Source organism: Melanerpes formicivorus, unplaced genomic scaffold, assembly GCF_026170545.1.
Source record: "Melanerpes formicivorus ecotype bairdi unplaced genomic scaffold, bMelFor1.0.p_v2 SCAF_82, whole genome shotgun sequence".
NCBI lineage: Eukaryota > Metazoa > Chordata > Aves > Piciformes > Picidae > Melanerpes > Melanerpes formicivorus.
Window position 1 is genome coordinate 1,740,717 of NW_027142434.1, and position 22,536 is coordinate 1,763,252.

The 22,536-nt window shown below is 56.1% G+C and overlaps 1 protein-coding gene across 1 annotated transcript in view; it reads right to left on the bottom strand.

Annotated features, from left to right (window-relative positions):
- The window catches only part of PKP1 (plakophilin 1), a 97,778-nt gene that overhangs the window by 49,454 nt on the left and 25,788 nt on the right, over positions 1 to 22,536 (bottom strand). Inside the window, 2 exon segments of the mRNA XM_068164664.1 lie at positions 6,832 to 7,022; positions 7,024 to 7,254. Coding sequence (XP_068020765.1) covers positions 6,832 to 7,022; positions 7,024 to 7,254 — 422 coding nt within the window.

Below are 22,536 nucleotides of genomic sequence, written 5' to 3' on the forward strand. Positions count from 1 at the left end.
GCTGTGATTCTGATTCTGTGATTCAATGATTCTAATTTGATGAGTCTGTGATTCTGTGACTCTGATTCTATGACTCTGGTTCTATGATTCTGATTCTATGCTTCTATGATTCTGTGATTCTGATTCGGTGATTCAATGATTCTGATTTGATGAGTCTGTGATTCTGTGATTCTGATTCTATGATTCTGTGATTCTGATTCTATGATTCTGTGATTCTGCGATTCTGTGATTCTGATTCTGTGATTCTTTGATTCTGTGATTCTGATTCTGTAATTCTGTGATTCTGATTATGTGATTCTTTGATTCTGTGATTTTGATTCTGTGATTCTGATTCTGTAATTCTGTGATTCTTTGATTCTGTGATTCTTTGATTCTGTGATTCTGATTCTGTGATTCTTTGATTCTATTATTTTAATTCTGTGATTCTGATTCTGTGATTCTGATTCTAGGATTCTTTGATTCTGTGATTACGATTCTATGATTCTGATTATGTGATTCTATGATTCAATGATTCTAATTTGATGATTCTGTGATTCTGTGATTCTGATTCTGTGATTCTTTGATTCTGTGATTCTGATTCTTTGATTCTATGATTCTGATTCTGTGATTCTGATTCTTTGATTCTATGATTCTGATTCTGTGATTCTTTGATTCTATGATTTTGATTATGTGATTCTGATTCTGTGATTCTGATTCTGTGACTCTGATTCTATGATTCTGTGATTCTGATTCTGTGATTCTGATTCTAGGATTCTTTGATTCTGTGATTATGATTCTATGATTCTGATTCTGTGATTCTATGATTCAATGATTCTAATTTGATGATTCTGTGATTCTATGACTCTGATTCTGTGATTCCATGATTCTGTGATTCTGATTCTGATTCTGTGACTCTGATTCTATGATTCTTTGATTCTGTGATTCTATGATTTTGATTCTGTGATTCTCATTCTATGATTCTGATTCTATGATTCTGATTCTATGATTCTTTGATTCTGTGATTCAGATTCTGTGATTCTGTGATTCTCATTCTAGGATTCTGTGATTCTGATTCTGTGATTCTGATTCTATGATTCTTTAATTCTATGAGTCTGTGATTCTTTGCTTCCATGACTATTATTTTGCAGTCCAAACCACAGGCTCCCTAGCCCAGGCTCAGTGCAGCCCAAATCTCTTCTCTTTTTGGCTGGTGCCCCAGAGCCAGAGGCGGTGTAGCCACTGAGGCAGCTTTCCATCACCCTCACTCTAACACCATCCAAACCCAAGCAGGTACTTTTAGCTGCACTGCACAGGTGCCAGCCTGGGAGTGCCCAAGCTCAGTGGTGTGCTCTGGAGGTTTTATTGCTGTAGACAACAGTTACAGGAAGGGACCTGATGCTAAGTGAGATGTGAAGGACCATCCTCCACCCTTGCATAAGTCCTAACCCCAATGGGACTGCATGTCCTGGGCAGGAAGGAGCTGAACAACCTCTGCCCCCTCCTCTCTTCTGCCTGGCTGAAGGATTCCAATCAGGATTTTTATTCCCATTTCTGACTTTTTTCCACTTTCTCTTTTCCTGGAGCCTAGCTCAGACCTTGCTGGGGAATGAAGCAAGCGCTGGGTGGAAAGGCAGAGGGGTCAACACCACAGCTCAGCAGGTTCTCAGCTCTGCTGAGTCACAGAATCACAGAGTGATTGAGGCTGCAAAAGACCTCTGAGATCATCAAGTCCAGCTTGTGACCTAAGACCATGACATCAGCTAAACCCTGCCACCAAGTGCCACATCCAAGCTTCTCTTACAGACCTCCAGGGATGGCAACTCCACCACCTCCCTGGGCAGTCCACCCCAGTGCCTAATCAGCCCTTCTGTGAGGAAGTGCTTCCTAATATCCAGCCTAAATCCCTTTCATGAGGAAGTGCTTCCTAACATCCAACCTAAAACCCTTCCATGAGGAAGTGCTTCCTAACATCCAGCCTAAACCCTTTCCATGAGGAAGTGCTTCCTTATATCCAACCTAAATCCCTTCCATGAGGAAGTGCTTCCTAACATCCAACCTAAAACCCTTCCATGAGGAAGGGCTTCCTAATATCCAGCCTAAACCCCTTCCATGAGGAAGTGCTTCCTAACATCCAACCTAAACCCTTTCCATGAGGAAGTGCTTCCTAATATCCAGCCTAAATCCCTTTCATGAGGAAGTGCTTCCTAATATCCAGCCTAAACCCTTTCCATGAGGAAGTGCTTCCTAATATCCAGCCTAAATCCCTTTCATGAGGAAGTGCTTCCTAACATCCAACCTAAAACCCTTCCATGAGGAAGTGCTTCCTAACATCCAACCTAAATCCCTTCCATGAGGAAGTGCTTCCCAATATCCAACCTAAACCCTTTCCATGAGGAAGTGCTTCCCAATATCCAGCCTAAACCCTTTCCATGAGGAAGTGCTTCGTAATATCCAGCCTAAACCCTTCCATCAGGAAGTGCTTCCTAATATCCAGCCTAAATCCCTTCTATGAGGAAGTGCTTCCTAATATCCAACCTAAACCCCTTCCATGAGAAGTGCTTCCTAATATCCAGCCTAAACCCTTTCCATGAGGAAGTGCTTCCTAATATCCAGCCTAAATCCCTTTCATGAGGAAGTGCTTCCTAACATCCAACCTAAAACCCTTCCATGAGGAAGTGCTTCCTAACATCCAACCTAAATCCCTTCCATGAGGAAGTGCTTCCCAATATCCAACCTAAACCCTTTCCATGAGGAAGTGCTTCCTAATATCCAGCCTAAATCCCTTTCATGAGGAAGTGCTTCCTAATATCCAACCTAAACCCCTTCCATGAGGAAGTGCTTCCTAACATCCAACCTAAAACCCTTCCATGAGGAAGTGCTTCCTAACACCCAGCCTAAATCTCTTCCATGAGGAAGTGCTTCCTAATATCCAACCTAAACCCTTTCCATGAGGAAGTGCTTCCTAACATCCAACCTAAACCCTTTCCATGACGAAGTGCTTCCTAACATCTAACCTAAACCCTTTCCATGAGGAAGTGCTTCCTAATATCCAACCTAAACCCTTTCCATGAGGAAGTGCTTCCTAACATCCAGCCTAAATCCCTTCCATGAGGAATTGCTTCCTAATGTCCAACCTAAACCTTTTCCATGAGGAAGTGCTTCCTTCCATGAGGAAGTGCTTCCTGATATCCAACCTAAACCCTTTCTGTGAGGAAGTGCTTCCTAATATCCAGCCTAAATCCCTTCCATTTGGAAGTGCTTCCTAACATCCAGCCTAAATCCCTTCCATGAGGAATTGCTTCCTAATGTCCAACCTAAACCTTTTCCATGAGGAAGTGCTTCCTTCCATGAGGAAGTGCTTCCTGATATCCAACCTAAACCCTTTCTGTGAGGAAGTGCTTCCCAATATCCAACCTGACCCTCCCCTGGCACAGCTTCAGACCATGCCCTCTTGTCCTGTCACAAGTTGCCAGGGAGCAGAGCCTGACCCCCATGTGAATACAACTTCCTTTTAGGTAGTTGTAGAAGGTGCTAAGGTCCCCTCTAAGTCTCCTCTTCTACAGGCTGAACACCCCCAGCTCCCTCAGCCTTCCTTTATCAGCCTTCCCCTCCAGCCCCCTCCCCAGTCTCATTGCTCTCCTCTGGACCTGCTCCAGCACCTCAAGATCCTTCTTGCAGTGAGGGCCAAGAGCTGCACACAGTGCTGGAGGTGAGGCCTCAGCAGTGCCAAGCACAGGGCAGAATTCCCTCCCTAGCCCTGCTGGCCACACAACTCCTGATCCAGGCCAGGGTGCCACTGGCCTTCCATGCCAGCTGGGCACACTGCTGGCTCATGTTCATGAGTCAGACCCCCCAGGAGCCAATTCCTACAAAGCCATTTGATTTTGGGGGTTTGTTTAGGAGAGCCAAGGCAGTGTGGTAGCCACAGTAGGCTTTCCACTCTCCACCTCTCCACTCTCACCTTGCAAAGGAGCTGCTGGCAAACAGAATGTGGGAGGTTAAGGGAAATCAAGAGCTGATTGGTATGACCACAAAGAGAGTCCTCTGAAAGCCAGAGAGTGCCAAGGGGATGGACAGTATGTCCCAGGGTGCTGTCAGTTGTTACTCTATTCTCTTTCCTGATCACAGATCACAGATGTCAGGGGTTGGAAGGGACCTCCCAAGATCATCCAGTCCAACCCCCTGCCAGAGCAGGAGCACAGATTCCAGCACAGGTCACACAGAAACACATCCAGGTGAGTCTTTAAAGTCTCCAGAGCAGGAGACTCCACAACCTCTCTGGGCAGCCTGCTCCAGGGCTCTGGGAGCCTCACAGTGAAGAAGTTCCTCCTCATGGTGAAGTGGAACCTCCTGTGCTGCAGTTTCCATCCATTACTCCTTGTCCTGTCCCAGGGTGCTGCTGAGCAGAGCCTGGCCCCTGCTTCTTGACCCCCAGACCCCAAACATTTATAAAGATCTATTAAATCCCCTCTCAGCCTTCTCCTCTCCAGACTGAACAGCCCCAGGTCTCTCAGGCTCTCCTCACAGGGCAGAGCTCCAGTCCCTTCAGCATCCTGGGAGCTCTCCCCTGGGGAGATGTTGCACCACGTAAGGGACCACACAACTCCTGCCTCCGGCTGGGACTCGGTCGCCTTAGCTCACCTGGGGGAGATGGCTTGGGCTGGCAGGGAGATTCCAGCCTCACAATTAGGCCTGGCTGAGCTGTGGTCTGTTCTAGGTGGTGGGGGGGGGCAGTTTTGCCCTGTTCTTAGGCCTGCTGAAGGTGAAGGGGTGGACCGACTGGACAGCTGGGCAGAGGCCAACAGGATGGCATTCAACAAGTCCCAGTGCCAGGGGCTGCACTTTGGCCACAGCAACCCCAGGCAGTGCTACAGGCTGGGGGCAGAGTGGCTGAGAGCTGCCAAACAGAGAGGGAGCAGGGGGTGCTGATTGACAGCTGCCTGAACAGGAGCCAGCAGTGTGCCAAGCAGGGGGCCAAGAAGGCCAAGGGCATCCTGGCCTGCAGCAGGAAGAGTGTGGCCAGCAGGAGCAGGGAAGTCCTTGTGCCCCTGGACTCTGCATTGGTTAGGCCACACCTGGAGTCCTGTGTCCAGTTCTGGGCCCCTCAGGTTAGGAAGGACATTGAGAGACTTGAAGGTGTCCAGAGAAGGGCAACAAAGCTGGGGAGGGGTCTGGAGCACAGCCCAGGGAGGAGAGGCTGAGGGACCTTGGGCTGTTCAGTCTGGAGAGAAGGCTGAGAGGGATCTGATCAATGTCTATCAATAGCTGAGGGCTCGGGGTCAGGAGGGAGGGGACAGGGACAGCCCTGGGAGGAGAGGCTGAGGGAGCTGGGGTTGCTTAGCCTGCAGAAGAGGAGGCTCAGGGGAGACTTTCTTGCTCTCTGCAACTCCCTGAAGGGAGGTTGGAGCCAGGTGGGGGTTGGGCTCTTCTCCCAGGCCCCCAGCACCAGAACAAGAGCACACAGTCTCAAGCTGTGCCAGGGGAGGTTTAGACTGGAGGGGAGGAGAAAGTTCTTCCCAGAGAGAGTTGTTGGCCATTGGGATGTGCTGCCCAGGGAGGTGGTGGAGTCCCCATCCCTGGAGGTGTTCCAGAGGAGATTGGATGTGGCACTTGGTGCCATGGTTTGGTCATGAGGTCTGTGGTGAGAGGTTGGACTTGATGATCTTTGAGGTCTCTTCCAACCTTGGCTATACTGTGATAGTGTGAGGTCTCTGGCAGGTTTTGGCACAGCAGGGCCAGGTGAAGGACTGAGGCTGCCTCGTGAGGGCATTCCTCCCAGCTGCTGACACTCCAGAGACTGAGCTGCCAGCCAGCCAGACTCAGCCAGGCTGAGAGCTGGGCAGGGAGAAATGCAATGAAGCTCAACACAGGCAAGGGTAGAGTCCTGCACCTGGGAAAGGACAACCCCATGGGGCAGTACAGGCTGGAGAGCACTGAAGGGGAGAAGCACCTGGGGGTGCTGGTGGGTGGGAGGTTGACCATGAGCCAGCAATGCCCCAAGGGCATCCTGGGGTGGGTTAGAAGGGCTGTGGTGAGTAGGTCAAGAGAAGTTCTCCCTACTCTGCCCTAATGAGGCCACATCTGGAATATTGAGTCCAGTTCTGGGCCCCTCAGGTCAAGAAGGACCTCAGGGAACCACCTGAAAGAGTCCAGCACAGAGCCATGAAAATGATTGGGGGAGTGAAACATCTTCCTTGTGAGGAGAGCCTGAGGGAGCTGAGGGAGAAAAGGAGACTCAGGGGTGACCTCATAAATGTTTATAAAGATGTGAAGGATGAGTGCCCAGAGGCTGGAGCCAGGCTCTGCTGGGGGATGCCCCATGCCAGCACCAGGGGCAGTGGTGGAAGCTGAGCCAGAGGAAGTGCCATGGAAACAGGAGGAGAAATTTTGTCACTGTGAGGCTGACAGAGCCCTGGAGCAGGCTGCCCGGGGGGGTTGTGGAGTCTCTCTCTCTGGAGCCTTTCCATCCCCACCTGGATGTGTCCCTGTGTGCCCTGTGCTGGACTCTCTGCTCCTGCTCTGGCAGGGGGGTTGGGCTGGAAGATCTCCAGGAATCCCTTCCAACCCCTAACACCCTGTGAGACTGGCAGGACCACCCTGCCCACCCACCCCCCACCCCCCAGCCACAGCAGGGCTGTGCCCCCGGGGTGGTGTCCAACCCCTTGATTCCCCTCCACGGCCGCGAGAAGAAATGAGCCCTTCAGGAGTGGACTCATCTGAGCCACTTCGGGCTGCAGGCTGCCGTCAGACAGGGTGGGCACTGCTGAGCGCCTCCCAGGCAGCTGAGCTGACTGCCTCCGGGGGGCCAGACCTGCCCAGCGGACTCCAACCTCCACCCGGCGGCAGACTTACTTGGAGCCGGACTGGGTCTGTCCATAAACCTCCTGCTTGCAGCTCATCACGGGCTGGGCATAGACCACGTCGGGCTTGTTGCTGGAGGGGCAGGAGAGGGCCCGGGCTGGCATCTTTTTACTGGTCCTGGTGGTGCCTTGCTGGGTGCTGCAGCTGCTGTAGATGCTCTGCCGGTTGAGGGCGGCCTTGTGCTCCGCCCGGCCGCCCCCCCTGGCCCTTGCGCAGGGTGCCCCGGGGCGGCTCGCAGTAGAGGTCGGGCTCGCTGCGGCTGCTCTTGATGTTCTGCACGAAGCAGTAGTCGCTGCCGGCCCTGGCGGGGCTGCAGACGGCCTTGCTGTAGTGCTTGCTGCCCCAGCCCTCCATCTGGCTGTAGGAGCTGTAGCGCCGGCTCTCCGCCTCCCGCTTCAGGGTCCCGTTGTACAGCTGGGCAAGGACAAAACAGGAGGCAGCGGCGTGAGGAGGGGGTGGGGGGCAGCGCCAGGCTGCTCCTCTGACACTCAGAGAGCAGCAGAATGCAAACAAATCACCAGTGGGGGCTGTGGGAGCGTTCTCAGAAGCATAGAATCAACCAGGTTGGTAAAGACCTCCGAGATCAGCAAGTCCGAGCTGTCCCCCAACACCTCCTGACAGCTAAACCATGGCTCCAAGGGCCACATCCAGTCCCCTCCTGAACACCTCCAGGGATGGGGACTCCACCACCTCCCTGGGCAGCACATTCCACTGCCCAACAACTCTCTCTGGGAAGAACCTTCTCCTCACCTCCAGCCTAAACCTCCCCTGGCACAGCTTGAGACTGTGTCCTCTTGTTCTGGTGCTGCTTGCCTGGGAGAAGAGCCCAGCCAGCACCTGGCTCCAACCTCCCTTCAGGGAGCTGGAGAGAGCAAGAAGGTCTCCCCTGAGCCTCCTAATCAACCCCTTGAGGTCCCTTCCAGCCCTAACACTTCTGTGATTCTGTGACTCTAAGCCTAACAAAACAACTCTCTGCTCTTCTCTCATCTCTTTGTGTCCAGGAGGCTAAGGAAGGAGGAGCAGGGAAGGGGAAGCTATTAGCTCCCCTGGTTTTTGGCCAGGGGGGTTCTTGTGCTGTTTATAAATTGTAAATACCTGTAAATACTGTAAATATACCAAATTCAGTCTGAGAATCCCAGAGCTGTCAGGGCTGGAAGGGAGCTCAAGGCTCAGCCAGCTCCAGCCCCCTGCCATGGCCAGGGACACCTCACACCACAGCAGCTTGCTCACAGCCACCTCCAGCCTGGCTGCAAACACCTCCAGGCAGGAGGCTTCCACCACCTCCCTGGGCAGCCTGGGCCAGGCTCTCACCACCCTCCTGGGGAAGAATCTCTTCCTAACATCCAATCTAACACCAGACAGAGCCAGTGGGTCCAAGGTCCCACTGCAGGCACCCTCACAGCAATGGGAACCACCCTGCTGGACAGCATGGAGACTGCCCTTCCCTTCCCTTCCCTTCCCTTCCCTTCCCTTCCCTTCCCTTCCCTTCCCTTCCCTTCCCTTCCCTTCCCTTCCCTTCCCTTCCCTTCCCTTCCCTTCCCTTCCCTTCCCTTCCCTTCCCTTCCCTTCCCTTCCCTTCCCTTCCCTTCCCTTCCCTTCCCTTCCCTTCCCTTCCCTTCCCTTCCCTTCCCTTCCCTTCCCTTCCCTTCCCTTCCCTTCCCTTCCCTTCCCTTCCCTTCCCTTCCCTTCCCTTCCCTTCCCTAGACTAGACCAGGTTGGAAGAGACTTTCAAGATCATGGAGTCCAACCTACCATCCAACACCACCTAAACAACTAACCCATGGCACCAAGCACCCTGTCAAGTCTCCTCCTGAACACCTCCCAATGGGCAATCACTCTCTCTGTGGAGAACTTCCTCCTGACCTCCAGCCTAAACCTCCCCTGGCACAGCCTGAGACTGTGTCCTCTTGTTCTGGTTCTGGCTGCCTGGGAAAAGAGCCCAACCTCTGCCTGTCTACAACCTCCCTTCAGGGAGTTGCAGAGAGCAAGAAGGTCTCCCCTGAGCCTCCTCTTCTGCAGGCTAAGCAACCCCAGCTCCCTCAGCCTCTCCTCCCAGGGCTGTGCTCCAGACCCCTCCCCAGCTTTGTTGCTCTTCTCTGGACACCTTCCAGCAGCTCAACCTCCTTCCTGACCTGAGGAGCCCAGAGCTGGACACAGGAATTGCTCACAGAGATGGTTTGAGCACCTGCAGACAAGACCCTCACCCAGCCAGCAGACTTGCAGCATCAAAACTGGACACAAAATGATCCCTGGGAAAAGGCAAAACTCCACCTCAGGAACTGCTGGAGCAGGGGGAACAGAGCCCTGGCCAGGGAACTCCAGCAGCTGCTGCCCAGCTGAGCTCTCCTCCTGCCTGGGGGGGTCTCTAATGGGATGCCTGCAAGCAAAGCTCTTCCTACTCAAGGATCAGGCCACCCAGCTGAAGAATGAGCTCTCCAAGTGCAGAATGCTCCAACTAGAAACAGTTCCACACAGCCAAGAGAGCCCAGACGTGGTCCTAAGCCACCTCTGAAGGCTCCTTCCCAACACCAGCTCGGGACAGACCAAGGCTGGCAGTCACCTGCCAGCTGCTTTGTAAGGTGCCCAACCCTCCCTTGAAATCTGGGGCCCCTCAGTGACCAGGGTGTAGCCTCCAGGAGCTTGAAAGCAGAACTGAAAAGCCCAACATGACTCTGGCCCTAGAGCAGATCTCCTAGCTCCAACACACAGGGGCTAAGCCAACCTCCCCTTGCCACCCCAGGGACTGCTGCCCCATCCTGACCTTCCAGCACTCCCTGCTTTGGCTTTTATCTCCCTTGTGCTCTTCTGTTCACCTTCCATCCACAAGCTCCTCAGAGAGGGAGTAAAGGGAGGGAGAGATCAGCCAGGAGGGCTTCTTCAGTCTCCTGGTGCCAAGAAGCAAGTGGAGACAATGAATATCTGCCTGTGATGCTGCAAGGTGTGCAGCAGCAGCTCAGCATGGGATGGTCTGGGAACAAAGGGGGGCATGCAGCAAGAGCTGGGATGACTAAGCCAGGAAGGAAACCCAAAGAATAAAAGAGAGCAAAAACAAACCAAACCCAACCAACAACCAACCCACTGCAGTCAATCAAGGGAGAAAGAGGCTCAGGCTGCCCTCCTCTCACTTCAGAATGGATTCATCCCTTCATCAAAGGGCCTCGAGGTTGGCCCCAAGGCCATCAGGACTGGTTCCAATATTCTTTTGCAATACTAAACCTTCTGGAAGCCTGCAGGGCTGTGTCCAAGTGAGAGACAAGGCACTAAGGGGTGTGCTAGAGAAAGGAAAGTGATTAAAGCTATTTGAGTGGTGCTGTGTGCCCCTTGCTATTGACTCTTTCCACCCCATCCCCTGCCCAGGCTGCTGCCATGAAGATCTCCAAGGCATGAAGCAAACAGGGACAGAAAGAATCACAGAATGGGTTGGGTTGGAAAGGGTCTTGGAGGCCATCCAGTGCCAACCCCCTGCCATGCCCAGGGACACCTCCCACCAGCACAGCTTGCTCCAGGCCTCATCCAGCCTGGTCCTGAACACCTCCAGGCAGGGCACAGCCACAATCTCCCTGGGCAGCCTGTGCCAGGCTCTCCCCAGCCTCACTCTCAGCAATCTCTTCCTCCTCTCCACTCTCAGTCTCTCCTCTCCCAGCTCAAAGCCATTGTTCCTCAGCCTGTCCCTCCCAGCCCTTGTCCCAAGTCCCTCCCCAGCTCTCCTGGAGGCTCTTCTGGAGGCTGGAGGTCTAAGGTCTCCCTGGAGCCTTCTTGTCTCCAGGCTGAACAGAACAAACCTTCCTGCCCCACCTCCCTTTGGTTTATCCTGGCTCAGTTCATCCATGGTGGGCCTTGGTGGGCCAGGGTTTTCCTTCTCATCTAACTTGGAGCAGCCTCTCTCTGCAAAAGCCACCCAAGGATCCCATGGGCAGGGAGGGAAAATGCAGCACCAGCACCTCCCATGGAAAGTCAGGCTACAAGGTGTGGAAACTCTGTGCCTGGTGCAATGGCTTCTGCCCCTGAGAGAAACTCCTCTTTCCTAACCCAGAAACACCACCTGGGGGAGAAACCAGCATCAGAGAATCATAGAAGAGTTTGGATGGGAAGAGACCTTCAAAGCTCCTCCACTGCAACCCCCTGCAGCCCCCAGGGACAGCCCCAACCACAGCAGGCTGCTCCCAGCCCCACACAACCTGAGCTGCACTGGTGCCAGGCATGGGGCAGCTCCCAGCTCTCTGGGCAGCCTGGCACAGGCTCTCCCCACCCTCAGCACCAAACATTTCTCCTTCTCTCCACTCTCAAGCTGCCTCTTCCAGTTCCAAACCATCATGCTATGAGGACAGACTGAAGGAGTTGGGGCTGTTCAGTCTGCAGAAGAGAAGGCTCTGAGGTGACCTCATTGTGGCCTTCCAGGATCTGCAGGGGGCTGCAGGAAGGCTGGGGAGGGACTGCTCAGGATCTCAGGCAGTGATAGGACTAGGGGGAATGGAATGAAGCTGGAGGTGGGGAGATTGAGGCTGGAGGGGAGGAGGAAGTTCTTCCCCATGAGAGTGGTGAAGCCCTGGAATGGGTTGTGCAGGGAGGTGGTTGGGGCCCTGTCCCTGGAGGTGTTTCAGCCCAGGCTGGCTGAGGCTCTGGCCAGGCTGATCTAGTGTAGGGTGTCCCTGCCCATGATACTATGATGCTATCCTTCGTCCTGGCACATCAGGCCCTGCTCAGAAGTCTCTCCCCAGCTTTATTCTAGGTCACCTTTAAGCACTGCAAGGCCACCAGAAGGTCTCTCTGGTGGTGCCAGCCCTGGGGCAGCCCCCAGCTCTCTGGGCAGCCTGGCACAGGCTCTCCCCACCCTCAGGGGCAAACATTTCTCCCTCTCTCCACTCTCAATCTGCCTCTTATGCTTTCAGACCACCACTACTGTCCTGTCACAGGCCCTGCTGCAGGCATTGGCCCTACCCACAACCGCAGCTCCTCAGCCTGAGTCCTGCTGCCCTGCCCCAGCTTCCTCCCAGCCCTGAGCAGACTCCTCATCACCCCAGCCTCCAACACTCCTCAGGATGGTCATTATGTTAATTAATTAAGCCAAACAGGAACAAAGTGATCTTCAGGGATGCAGTGAATGCTCTCTGCTGCGTCCCAGGGAGCTGCAGAGGTAACGGCTGGAAGCGTTTCATGGAGGGGAGCCAAGGGGACGAGGAGACCTCCAGCCCAGCCCCCCTGACACCCCCAGAGCTCTGTCACTTCAGCACCAGTCTGGAGCTGTTTTCCTGCTTTCATTTGGCAGCTTTGCAGCTCAGCAGGTGGATTGCTGGCAGGGGAGCAAAGGGGAGCACGTTTCCTTTGCTTTTGCTCCAGAGGACACAGAAAAAACCTGTTGGGTCTGCAAGCAGGGCAGGCAGCAGGGTTGGTGCCTGCTGCAGAGCTCCCAGGGATGTGGAAGGAGGATCTGAATCATAGAATTGTTGAATCAATAAGGTTGGAAAAGACCTCAAGGATCACCAAGTCCAAGCTGTCACCCAACACCTCCTGACAACTAAACCATGGCTCCAAGGGCCACATCCAATCCCCTCTTGAACACCTCCAGGGATGGGGACTCCACCACCTCCCTGGGCAGCACATCCCAAGGGCCAACAACTCTCTCTGGGAAGAACTTTCTCCTCACCTCCAGCCTAAACCTCCCCTGGCACAGCTTGAGACTGTGTCCTCTTGTTCTGGTGCTGGCTGCCTGGGAGAAGAGCCCAACCCCCACCTGGCTCCAACCTCCCTTCAGGGAGTTGCAGAGAGCAAGAAGGTCTCCCCTGAGCCTCCTCTTCTGCAGGCTAAGCAACCCCAGCTCCCTCAGCCTCTCCTCCCAGGGCTGTGCCCCAGACCCCTCCCCAGCTTTGTTGCCCTTCTCTGGACACCTTCAAGTCTCTCAATCTCCTTCCTGACCTGAGGAGCCCAGAACTGGACACAGGACTCCAGGTGTGGCCTCAGTAGTGCTGAGCACAGGGCAGGATGAGCTCCCTGCTCCTGCTGGCCACACTCTTCCTGCTGCAGGCCAGGATGTGACAAGGAGAGCAAGGACAGGGCAGATAGTGTGTGATGGGTCTTGGGCACTGCCCTGACCCTGGAATTTCACAGAGTGCCAGGTTGGAAGGGACCCCAAGGCTCATCTGGTGCAACCTTTCTGTGGTGGAGCTGAGAAGAGCTGGCCCCAGCACCCTGTCAGCCTGAGGCTTCAAACTGTCCACTGTAGGGGAACCCACTGCTTCCCCTGGGAGATGATTCCAAGCTCTGGTTTCCAGGGTGGCCACACACCAGGGAGAGGCTCTCTCCCCGCTGGCTGTGCTGTGGAGGCAGGATGCACACAGCAGTGCAGGGTGACCTCTCATGAAGCCATGACCTGCCCCACCAGGGCTGACTATGTCCCTCTCAGGCTGACACCCCATGCAGTGCTACAGGCTGGGGGCAGAGTGGCTGAGAGCAGCCAGGCAGAGAGGTACCAGGGGGTGCTGGTTGATGGTAGGATGAACATGAGCCTGCAGTGTGCCCAGGCAGCCAAGAGGGCCAAGGGCATCCTGGCCTGCATTAAGAACAGTGTGGCCAGCAGGAGCAGGGAGCTCATTCTGCCCCTGTACACTGCACTGCTGAGGCCACACCTGGAGTCCTGTGGCCAGTTCTGGGCCCCTCAGTTTAGGAAGGAGGTTGAGCTGCTGGAAGGTGTCCAGAGAAGGGCAAGAAAGCTGGGGAGGGGTCTGGAGCACAGCCCTGGGAGGAGAGACTGAGGGAGCTGGGGTTGCTTAGCCTGGAGAGGAGGAGACTCAGGGGTGACCTTATTGCTCTCTACAACTACCTGAAGGGGGGTTGTAAACAGGCAGAGGTTGGTCTCTTCTCCCAGGCAGCCAGCACCAGAACAAGAGGACACAGTCTCAGGCTGTGCCAGGGGAGGTTCAGGCTGGAGGTGAGAAGGAAGTTCTCCACAGAGAGAGTGATTGCCCATTGGGATGTGCTGCCTGGGGAGGTGGTGGAGTTGCTGTCACTGGAGGTGTTCAGGAGGAGACTTGATAGGGTGCTTGGTGCCATGGGTGAGTTGATTAGGTGGTGTTGGGTGACAGGTTGGACTCCATGATCTTGAAGGTCTCTTCCAACCTGGTTTATTCTATTCTATTCTATCCTCAGTTCTTCATGGGCCAGTGAGGGACGGGACAGGGCTGTGGCAGGGAGCTGCAGGTTGGACTTTGCTGCTCGGTGGAGCAGGGAACTCAGCAGCAGGGCTCCCCCCTGGCTGGAGGACAGAGCAGCAGCTTCTCAGATGTGAGCCTGCTCCTCTGTCTGTATGAGTCAATAGAAGCCAGGATTATGTTGCGGGGCCGCCAGAGGCTTGGCAGAGCCCCTGGGCATTGCTGAAACCACCTCAGCTCCCCACGGCAGAGCCGAGTCGGTGTTTACCTACAGCCTGGGTTCGCTTTCCCGCAGCGCCGCGCACCCGCGGCAGCAGAGCCGGCGAGGTGTCAGCCTGGCTGCGCTCGGGTACGGAGCGATCCACCCTGTGCTTCCTGCAGCTCTGGGGTGCCGCACAGCGCTGCCCCCTGCGCTGCCAGCCCCTCAGATGGGCGAAGCGAAGCCACAGCGGCTGGTAGTGGTAGGGAGCGAGAGTGGTAGTGAACGGTGCCACATCCAGCTGGAGGCCAGTCACCAGTGGTGTCCCCCAGGGAGCAGTGCTGGGCCCTGTGCTCTTCAACATATTCATCGATGATCTGGATGAAGGGGTCGAGTCAGTCATCAGCAAGTTTGCAGATGGCACCAAGTTAGGGGCAGATGTTGGTCAGTTAGAGGGTAGAAAGGCTCTGCAGAGGGACCTTGACCGACTGGACAGATGGGCAGAGGCCAACAGGATGGCATTCAGCAAGTCCCAGTGCCAGGGGCTGCACTTTGGCTACGGCAATCCCATGCAGAGCTACAGGCTGGGGTCAGAGTGGCTGAGAGCTGCCAAACAGAGAGGGACCTGGGGGTGCTGATCGACAGCCACCTGAATATGAGCCAACAGTGTGCCCAGATGGCCAGGAGGGCCAATAGCATCCTGGCCTGCATTAGGAATAGTGTGGCCAGCAGGAGCAGGGAGGTCATAGTGCCCCTGTACTCTGCTTTGGTTAGGCTGCACCTTGAGTCCTGTGTCCAGTTCTGGGCCCCTCAGTTTAAGAAGGACATCGAAACACTTGAGCGTGTCCAGAGAAGGGCAACAAGGCTGGGGAGAGGCCTTGAGCACAGCCCTGTGAGGAGAGGCTGAGGGAGCTGGGGTTGTTTAGCCTGGAGAAGAGGAGGCTCAGGGGTGACCTCATTGCCCTCTACAACTAGGAACTAGGAACTGGGAACTAGGAAGGAGGTTGACTTGCTGGAACAAGTCCAGAGAAGGGCAACAAAGTTAGTGAGGGGCTTGGAACACAAACCCTATGAGGAGAGACTGAGGGAGCTGGGGCTGCTTAGCCTGGAGAGGAGGAGACTCAGGGGTGACCTTATTGCTCTCTACAACTACCTGAAGGGGGGTTGTAAACAGGCAGAGGTTGGTCTCTTCTCCCAGGCAGCCAGCACCAGAACAAGAGGACACAGTCTCAGGCTGCGCCAGGGGAAGTTCAGGCTGGAGGTCAGGAGGAAGTTTTACACGGAGAGAGTGATTGCCCATTGGGATGTGCTGCCTGGGGAGGTGGTGGAGTCCCCATCCCTGGAGGTGTTCAGGAGGAGACTTGACAGGGTGCTTGGTTAGATGGGTTAGTTGATTGGGTGGTGTTGGGTGATAGGTTGGACGTGATGATCTTGAAGGTCTCTTCCAACCTGGTTTATTCTATTCTAACTCCCTGAAGGGTGGTTGTAGCCAGGAAGGGGTTGGCCTCTTCTCCCAGGCACCCAGCACCAGAACAAGGGGACACAGTCTCAAGCTGCGCCAGGGGGGGTTTAGAATCGAGGTGAGGAGGAAGTTCTTCACCGAGCGAGTCATTCGCCATTGGAACGGGCTGCCCAGGGAGGTGGTGGAGTCATCGACCCTGGAGGCGTTCAAGGGGAGGTTGGACGTGGCACTTGGTGCCATGGTCTAGGCATGGGGTCTGTGTTGATAGGTTGGACTCGATGATCCTCGAGGTCCTTTCCAACCTAAGTGATACTGTGTGGTACTGTGATACTGTGAAAGCCCTTTCTGCAACACCAGGAGCCCTGGGCGGCAAGTCGCGGCAGGTCCCGGCAGGGCGGGGAAGCCTTTTGCAAACTCATGGGAAAATAGTTCCCGTGTGATGTGAAGCTCATTACCAAAGTCAGTGCATGACTTTTTTATTGCTGATTCCACCAGATGCTTGGCTGAGCCCATTTTAATCTCTTTCAAGTGGCACGAAGCTAATTGGGATCTCAGGATCCCTCTCTGCAGCCGGAGCCTGGTCCCGAGGCTGCGAATCGATGAGGACTCTCCGGCCGCCTTCAGCTCCTGCCGGCCCTGCTTGCCAAAGAGTCTCTAGGAATCCCCCAGCTGCTCTCAGTACTGCTTGGTCTCAGAGGAGAGAGGTCTCAAAGCCCTGTGCCTGTGCTGTAAGAGAAGCTTTCTCAGGCCAAACCCTCCATCCCCCTGCCAGGGGCTCACCAAGCTAGGCAGAGACCTTGCCCTCCGACGCTGGGGCAAACGTGGGCAGGGGAGCGGAGTTCCCTGGGCTCTTATCTCTGCTGGCTGCAGTCAGCAGTGAGGTAAGATGGACAGCAAGGTTCTCTGCCGTCTGCAGGAGTGATGACACCTCCAGGGGTGAAGGTGATGCTATTACACAGTCTGTGGTTCGGATCCTGACAAGGATCTGAGCAGTTCTGCTGATGCCATGGGTGTGCAGGGTGAGCTGGCCCCGTGCAGCACAGCACCACTGAAAGGCAAGAATCAGGCTCTTGCCTTCAGCCTCCATAAACCACCCAGGTTTCCCAACAGCCTGCATTCCATCTGCCCACTGCTTGTGGGTGTTTGCATGGGGCAGGTGGGCCAGGTCCACGCCTCCTCCCTTCAGGAGTGCAGGGAGGGAAGTCATTCCCTCTCTGGGGATGCCCCTCATTCCCTCATTGTGGGTGCCCCCTCCCTGGAGATGTTCAAAGCCAGGCTGGATGGGGGCTTGAGCAACCTGGGGGCTCGAGCAACCTGGGCTAGTTGAGAGGCATCCCTGCCCATGGCAGGGAGCTTGGGATAGATGCTCTGTAAGGTCTCCTCCAGGCTAAGCCACTCTGTGATTCCATGAAGCCCCTGAAAGCAGAGTGGGGGCAGACAGCAGTGATCCCCTGCAGCCCCTGAAAGCAGAGTGGGGGCAGACAGCAGTGATCCCCTGCAGGGGCTCCCTGTGCACTGCAGCAGCTGCCAGCCCTGGGAGCATGGCACAGGCTGCCAGCCAGGCTTCTCCTCATGGCAGCTGAGCAGCTGGGGCAGCTGGCAGGACTCTCAGCCAGACACCACTGTGGCTCCCCCCTGCATTTGTGGGCTGCAGGAGGATGCTGAGGTGCAGCTGGGGAACCCCAACAGCCTCAGTTTTAACCTGAACTCTCCTCCCTGCCATGAAATGAGACTGCAGCTTTGAGGCCAAGCCTTGGGAGGTGTTCACTGATATGAAAAGCAGGAGGGAAGGTGCAGGGAGGATGGGCAGGGATCACGAGCACCGACAGCACAGGGCTGCTTGTGTCATGCCCATGGAGGAGAAGTTTCCCTTCGCTGCCAGCAGCACAGATCTGCCTTTAATTTAATCAACACCTGGGGGTCACCAGTTCCCAGCCTGCAGGGGGGGAACCATTTGAGGAACATCAGCTGGAATAGCCCAGAGCTGCTCAAGACAGCTAACTAAACCCTGCCCCTGGAATGCAGGAGGCTGCAGGCAGTCCAGCTGCCACCCTCCCAGGCAGTGGTCACCAATCCTTTTCTGGCTGTTCCTGTCACAACCCTTCCCTGGGACAGGAGAAGTCCTTCACTGAGAGGGGATCTGATCAATGGTTAGAAAGATCTGCAGGGTGAGGGCAAGAGGAAGAGGCCAGGCTCTGCTCAGTGCTGTGCTGTGACAGGACAGGAGGCAATGGACACAAACTGGCACCCAGGAGGTTCCACCTCAACAGGAGGAGAAACTTCCTTGGTGTGAGGCTGCTGGAGCCTGGAGCAGGCTGCCCAGGGAGGTTGTGGAGTCTCCTCTGGGGACTTTCAAGCCCCACCTGGATGTGTTCTGTGTGCCCTGCCCTGGGTGCCCTGCCCTGGGTGGCCCTGCTCTGGGCAGGAGCTTGGACTGGATGAGCTCCAGAGGTCCCTTCCCACCCCTAACATTCTCTGATTCTGTGATTTCAGCTGGATGAAACTTTACACCAATGAGGGCAGGGGAGACAAAACAGTGGCACAGAACCACAGAACTGTCAGGGCTGGAAGGGAGCTCAAGGCTCAGCCAGCTCCAAGCCCCTGCCATGCCCAGGGACACCTCACACCACAGCAGCTTGCTCACAGCCACCTCCAGCCTGGCTGCAAACACCTCCAGGCAGGAGGCTTCCACCACCTCCCTGGGCAGCCTGGGCCAGGCTCTCACCACCCTCCTGGCCAACAACTTCTTCCTCACAGCCAATCTCCAGCTCCCCACTTCTAGTTCTGCTCCATCCCCCCCAGTCCTATCCCTCCCTGACACCCTCAAAAGCCCCTCCCCAGCTTTCCTGCAGCCCCCTGCAGCTCCTGGAAGGCCACAAGGAGGTCTCCTGGGAGCCTTCTCCTCTCCAGCCTGCACAACCCCAACTCTCTCAGGCTGTGCTCACAGCAGAGCAGCTCCAGCCCTCTGCTCCTCCTTGTGGCTTCCTTCCAACCCCTGCTATCCTGTGACTCTCTGACTCTTCTCCTCCTGCTTCCCCGAGCAGCAGGAGCCCAGAGCAAGGCTCAGCAGCCTCAGGAGCTCCCACCCCAGCACTGCCTTTGCATGCAGGAGGCCCTGGCAGCTGCCTGCCTGGCCGTGGCTGCTGCATCTCAGGAAGCCATCCGTTCATTACCCAGCTCCGGGGTTTTTCTCTCTTCCCCCCCTTTGCAGTGTGTTTGTTTCTGGAGCAGCAGACAGGGAGAAGTGCAGGCCTGGGTACAAACATGTCAGGAGCAGGTTTCTCCCAGGCTGGAGGGCAAGGCACAGGCGATGCAACACGACAGGGTCCCACCCTGGGCGCTGGGTGGGGACAGCTCCCCATGCCGCTTGCGAAACGCTGCAGCTGCTGCTGCCTGCTGCAGTTCGGAGCTGCAAGGGGGGAGGCGGGGGGGGGGGGCTGGGGAAACTGCAAACCCAGCAAATCTGCTGCTGATCTGCCTCTGCAAGGCTCTGTCCCCACCTCGCCTGCCTGCTGCCTTCCCAGCTCACACCTAGGTCTTGTGGGCTCCAGTTTGCTCAGGCCAGGGGAGGTCGTGGCCAGCTTGCTGCTGCTGCTGCACAGCATAAAAGCCTCTTGAAACACCTCTCAGGGACAGGCAGGCTCTGCCCAGGGGATGATGTGCCACAGCAAGAGAAGCCCAGGCTGCCCTGGCTTGGAAGGGACCTGCAAAGCTCATCCAGCCCAACCCCCTGCAGCCAGCAAGGACATCTGCAGCAGGCTGCTCAGAGTCACAGACTCACAACCACAGATTGGCTTAGGTTGGAAGGGAGCTCAAAGATCATCCAGTGCCAGCCCCCTGCCATGGGGAGAGACACCTCCCACCAGCACAGGCTGCTCAAGGCCTCATCCAGCCTGGTCCTGAACGCCTCCAGGCAGGGGGCAGCCACAGCCTCCCTGGGCAACCTGTGCCAGGGTGCATCCAGACCTGGATGTCAGGTGGAGGCTTCCTCTCTGGTTTCTTGTGACCTCAAGGAGCAGTGGCAGCTGTGCTGAGCGCCTCAGCCAGGCTTGTTTTAACCCCTCCAGGGATGGGGACTCCACCACCTCCCTGGGCAGCACATCCCCAGGGCCAATCTCTCTGGCTGGGAAGAATTTCTTCCTCCCCTCCAGCCTGAACCTCCCCTGGCACAGCCTGAGACTGTGTCCTCTTGTTCTAGTGCTGGGGGCCTGGGAGAAGAGCCCAACCCCCACCTGGCTCCAACCTCCCTGCAGGGAGTTGCAGAGAGCAAGAAGGTCTCCCCTGAGCCTCCTCTTCTGCAGGCTAAGCAACCCCAGCTCCCTCAGCCTCTCCTCCCAGGGCTGTGCCCCAGACCCCTCCCCAGCTTTGTTGCCCTTCTCTGGACAGGTTTGAGTACCTCAAGAGCTTTGTTAAGCTGAGGAGCCCAGAACTGGACACAGGACTCAAGGAACCATAGAATCCTAGAGTCAGAGAACTATGGAATGGTTTGGGTGGGAAGGGACCTCCAGAGCTCACCCAGTGCAAGCCCTTGCAGTCAGCAGGGACAGCCCCAGCTAGATCAGGCTGCTCAGAGCCCACCAAGCCTGACCTGAACGTCCCCAGGGATGGTCACTGGCCCTGACCATTAAGCCAGCCCTGCCAAGTGCTACACAGCCCCAGTGGCTGGTCCAGCGCAGCACAGAGCCTGGGAGCCCAGCAGTGATGCCTGAGGGAAGCAGCTGTGAGCACTGGTGGCCTAGCAGCCCCTGGTGCCCAGCTGTTAGGTGCCAGGGGGCAGCTCAGTTAGGGCTGGAGCAGCAGCAGCCATGCCAAGCACTGCTGGGCTGGGAGCAGGGCTGGGAGCAGAGCTGCCCTCAGAGGCATTCCTCACTGCAAGCCCCAGGCTGAGGTCAGCTCTGGAGGCAGCTGCTCACCTCGCTGGAAGCACAGCACCTTGACCTCTGAGATGCCTCCATCCCCACCCAGCACCCCAGGGGTGGTTTGCCCCTCGTTTGGGGCAGTGCTGGGGGGGTCACACCACGGTTTAGCTCCACATCATGCTGCTGTATTTCCCTCTTGTGGCAGCAGCAGTGTGGGGAGCTCAGATGTGCTTCTGTACCTTGCTCTGATACCTCAGCATCCTCACATGGGGCCTGGGGACCCCCAGTCTCTCAGGCAGGGCTGGACCTGCAGGCCCAGCAGAGCCAGCCAAGGGCAGTGCTGCTGCAGGGGGGGAGCTAAGCCTCAGAGGGTCTCTGCTGATGGCATCCTGGTTCCACACTCTGCCTTCCTTGGGCTTGGCTGTGAGTCTCCAGAGCTGTGCCTGCAGCTGGGGTCAGCAGGACACTGACTGCAGCTCCTGGGCCTGTGACAGCCACAGGCTGTGACAGCCCAGCACTGAGCAGAGCCCACTTCTGGGGTGGCACAGAATCACAGCTCCCAGAGTCACCAAGGTTGGAAGAGACCTCAAAGATCACAGATCACAGATGTTAGGGGTTGGAAGGCACCTCTGGAGATCCTCAGGTCCAAGCCCCTGCCAGAGCAGGACCACAGCAGCTCGTACAGAGATGCACCCAGATGGGGCTTGAAGGTCACCACAACCTCTCTGGGCAGCCTGCTGCAGGGCTCTGGGAGCCTCACAGTGCAGAAGTTCCTCCTCATGCTGAGCTGCAACCTCCTGGGCTGCAGTTTCCCTGGCCTGAAGTGGCAGCCAAGGCTGCAGCTCATGCTGGACCAGGAAGGGTTGGACCATAATTTGCTGAGGACACCAAGCTGGGGGCAGGAGTTGATCTGCTGGAGGGCAGAGAGGCTCTGCAGAGGGACCTGGCCAGGCTGGGCAGAGGGGCAGAGGCCAAGGGCAGGAGATTGAACACATCCAAGTGCCAGGGGCTGCACATTGGCCACAACAACCCCAGGCAGTGCCACAGGCTGGGGTCAGAGTGGCTGAGAGCAGCCAGGCAGAGAGGGACCTGGGGGTGCTGGTGGATGGTAGGCTGAACAGGAGCCTGCAGTGTGCCCAGGCAGCCAGGAGGGCCAAGGGCATCCTGGCCTGCAGCAGGCAGAGTGTGGCCAGCAGGAGCAGGGAGCTCATCCTGCCCCTGGACTCTGCATTGGTTAGGCCACACCTGGAGTCCTGTGTCCAGTTCTGGGCCCCTCAGGTCAGGAAGGAGGTTGAGCTGCTGGAAGGTGTCCAGAGAAGGGCAACAAAGCTGGGGAGGGGTCTGGGGCACAGCCCTGGGAGGAGAGGCTGAGGGAGCTGGGGTTGCTTAGCCTGCAGAAGAGGAGGCTCAGGGGAGACCTTCTTGCTCTCTGCAACTCCCTGAAGGGAGGTTGGAGCCAGGTGGGGGTTGGGCTCTTCTGCCAGGCACTCAGCACCAGAACAAGAGGACACAGTCTCAGGCTGTGCCAGGGGAGGTTCAGGCTGGAGGTTAGGAGGAAGTTCTCCACAGAGAGAGTGATTGCCCATTGGGATGTGCTGCCTGGGGAGGTGGTGGAGTCCCCATCCCTGGAGGTGTTCAGGAGGAGACTTGACAGGGTGCTTGGTGCCATGGGTGAGTTGATTAGGTGGTGTTGGATTGGTTGATGGGTTGGACACCATGATCTTGAAGGTCTCTTCCAACCTGGTTGTTGTTTATTATTATTATTATTACTATCATTGTTGTTGTTGTTGATGTTGTTCTTGTTGATGTTGTTGTTATTATATCCTTGCTCCCTCCCAGGCTGCTGTGCTGGGACTCCCTCTCCCTCCTGCCAGGAAAGGTTGGACCATATGATCCCTGCTCCCTCCCAGGCTGCTGTGCTGGGACTCCCTCTCCCTCCTGCCATGCCTGCCCTGCTCCAGGGGCCCAGCTCAGTTGCTTAACCTTCCCCCAGGTTTGTTTGTGTAAACTGTGGTCACCCCTGTGCCTCCT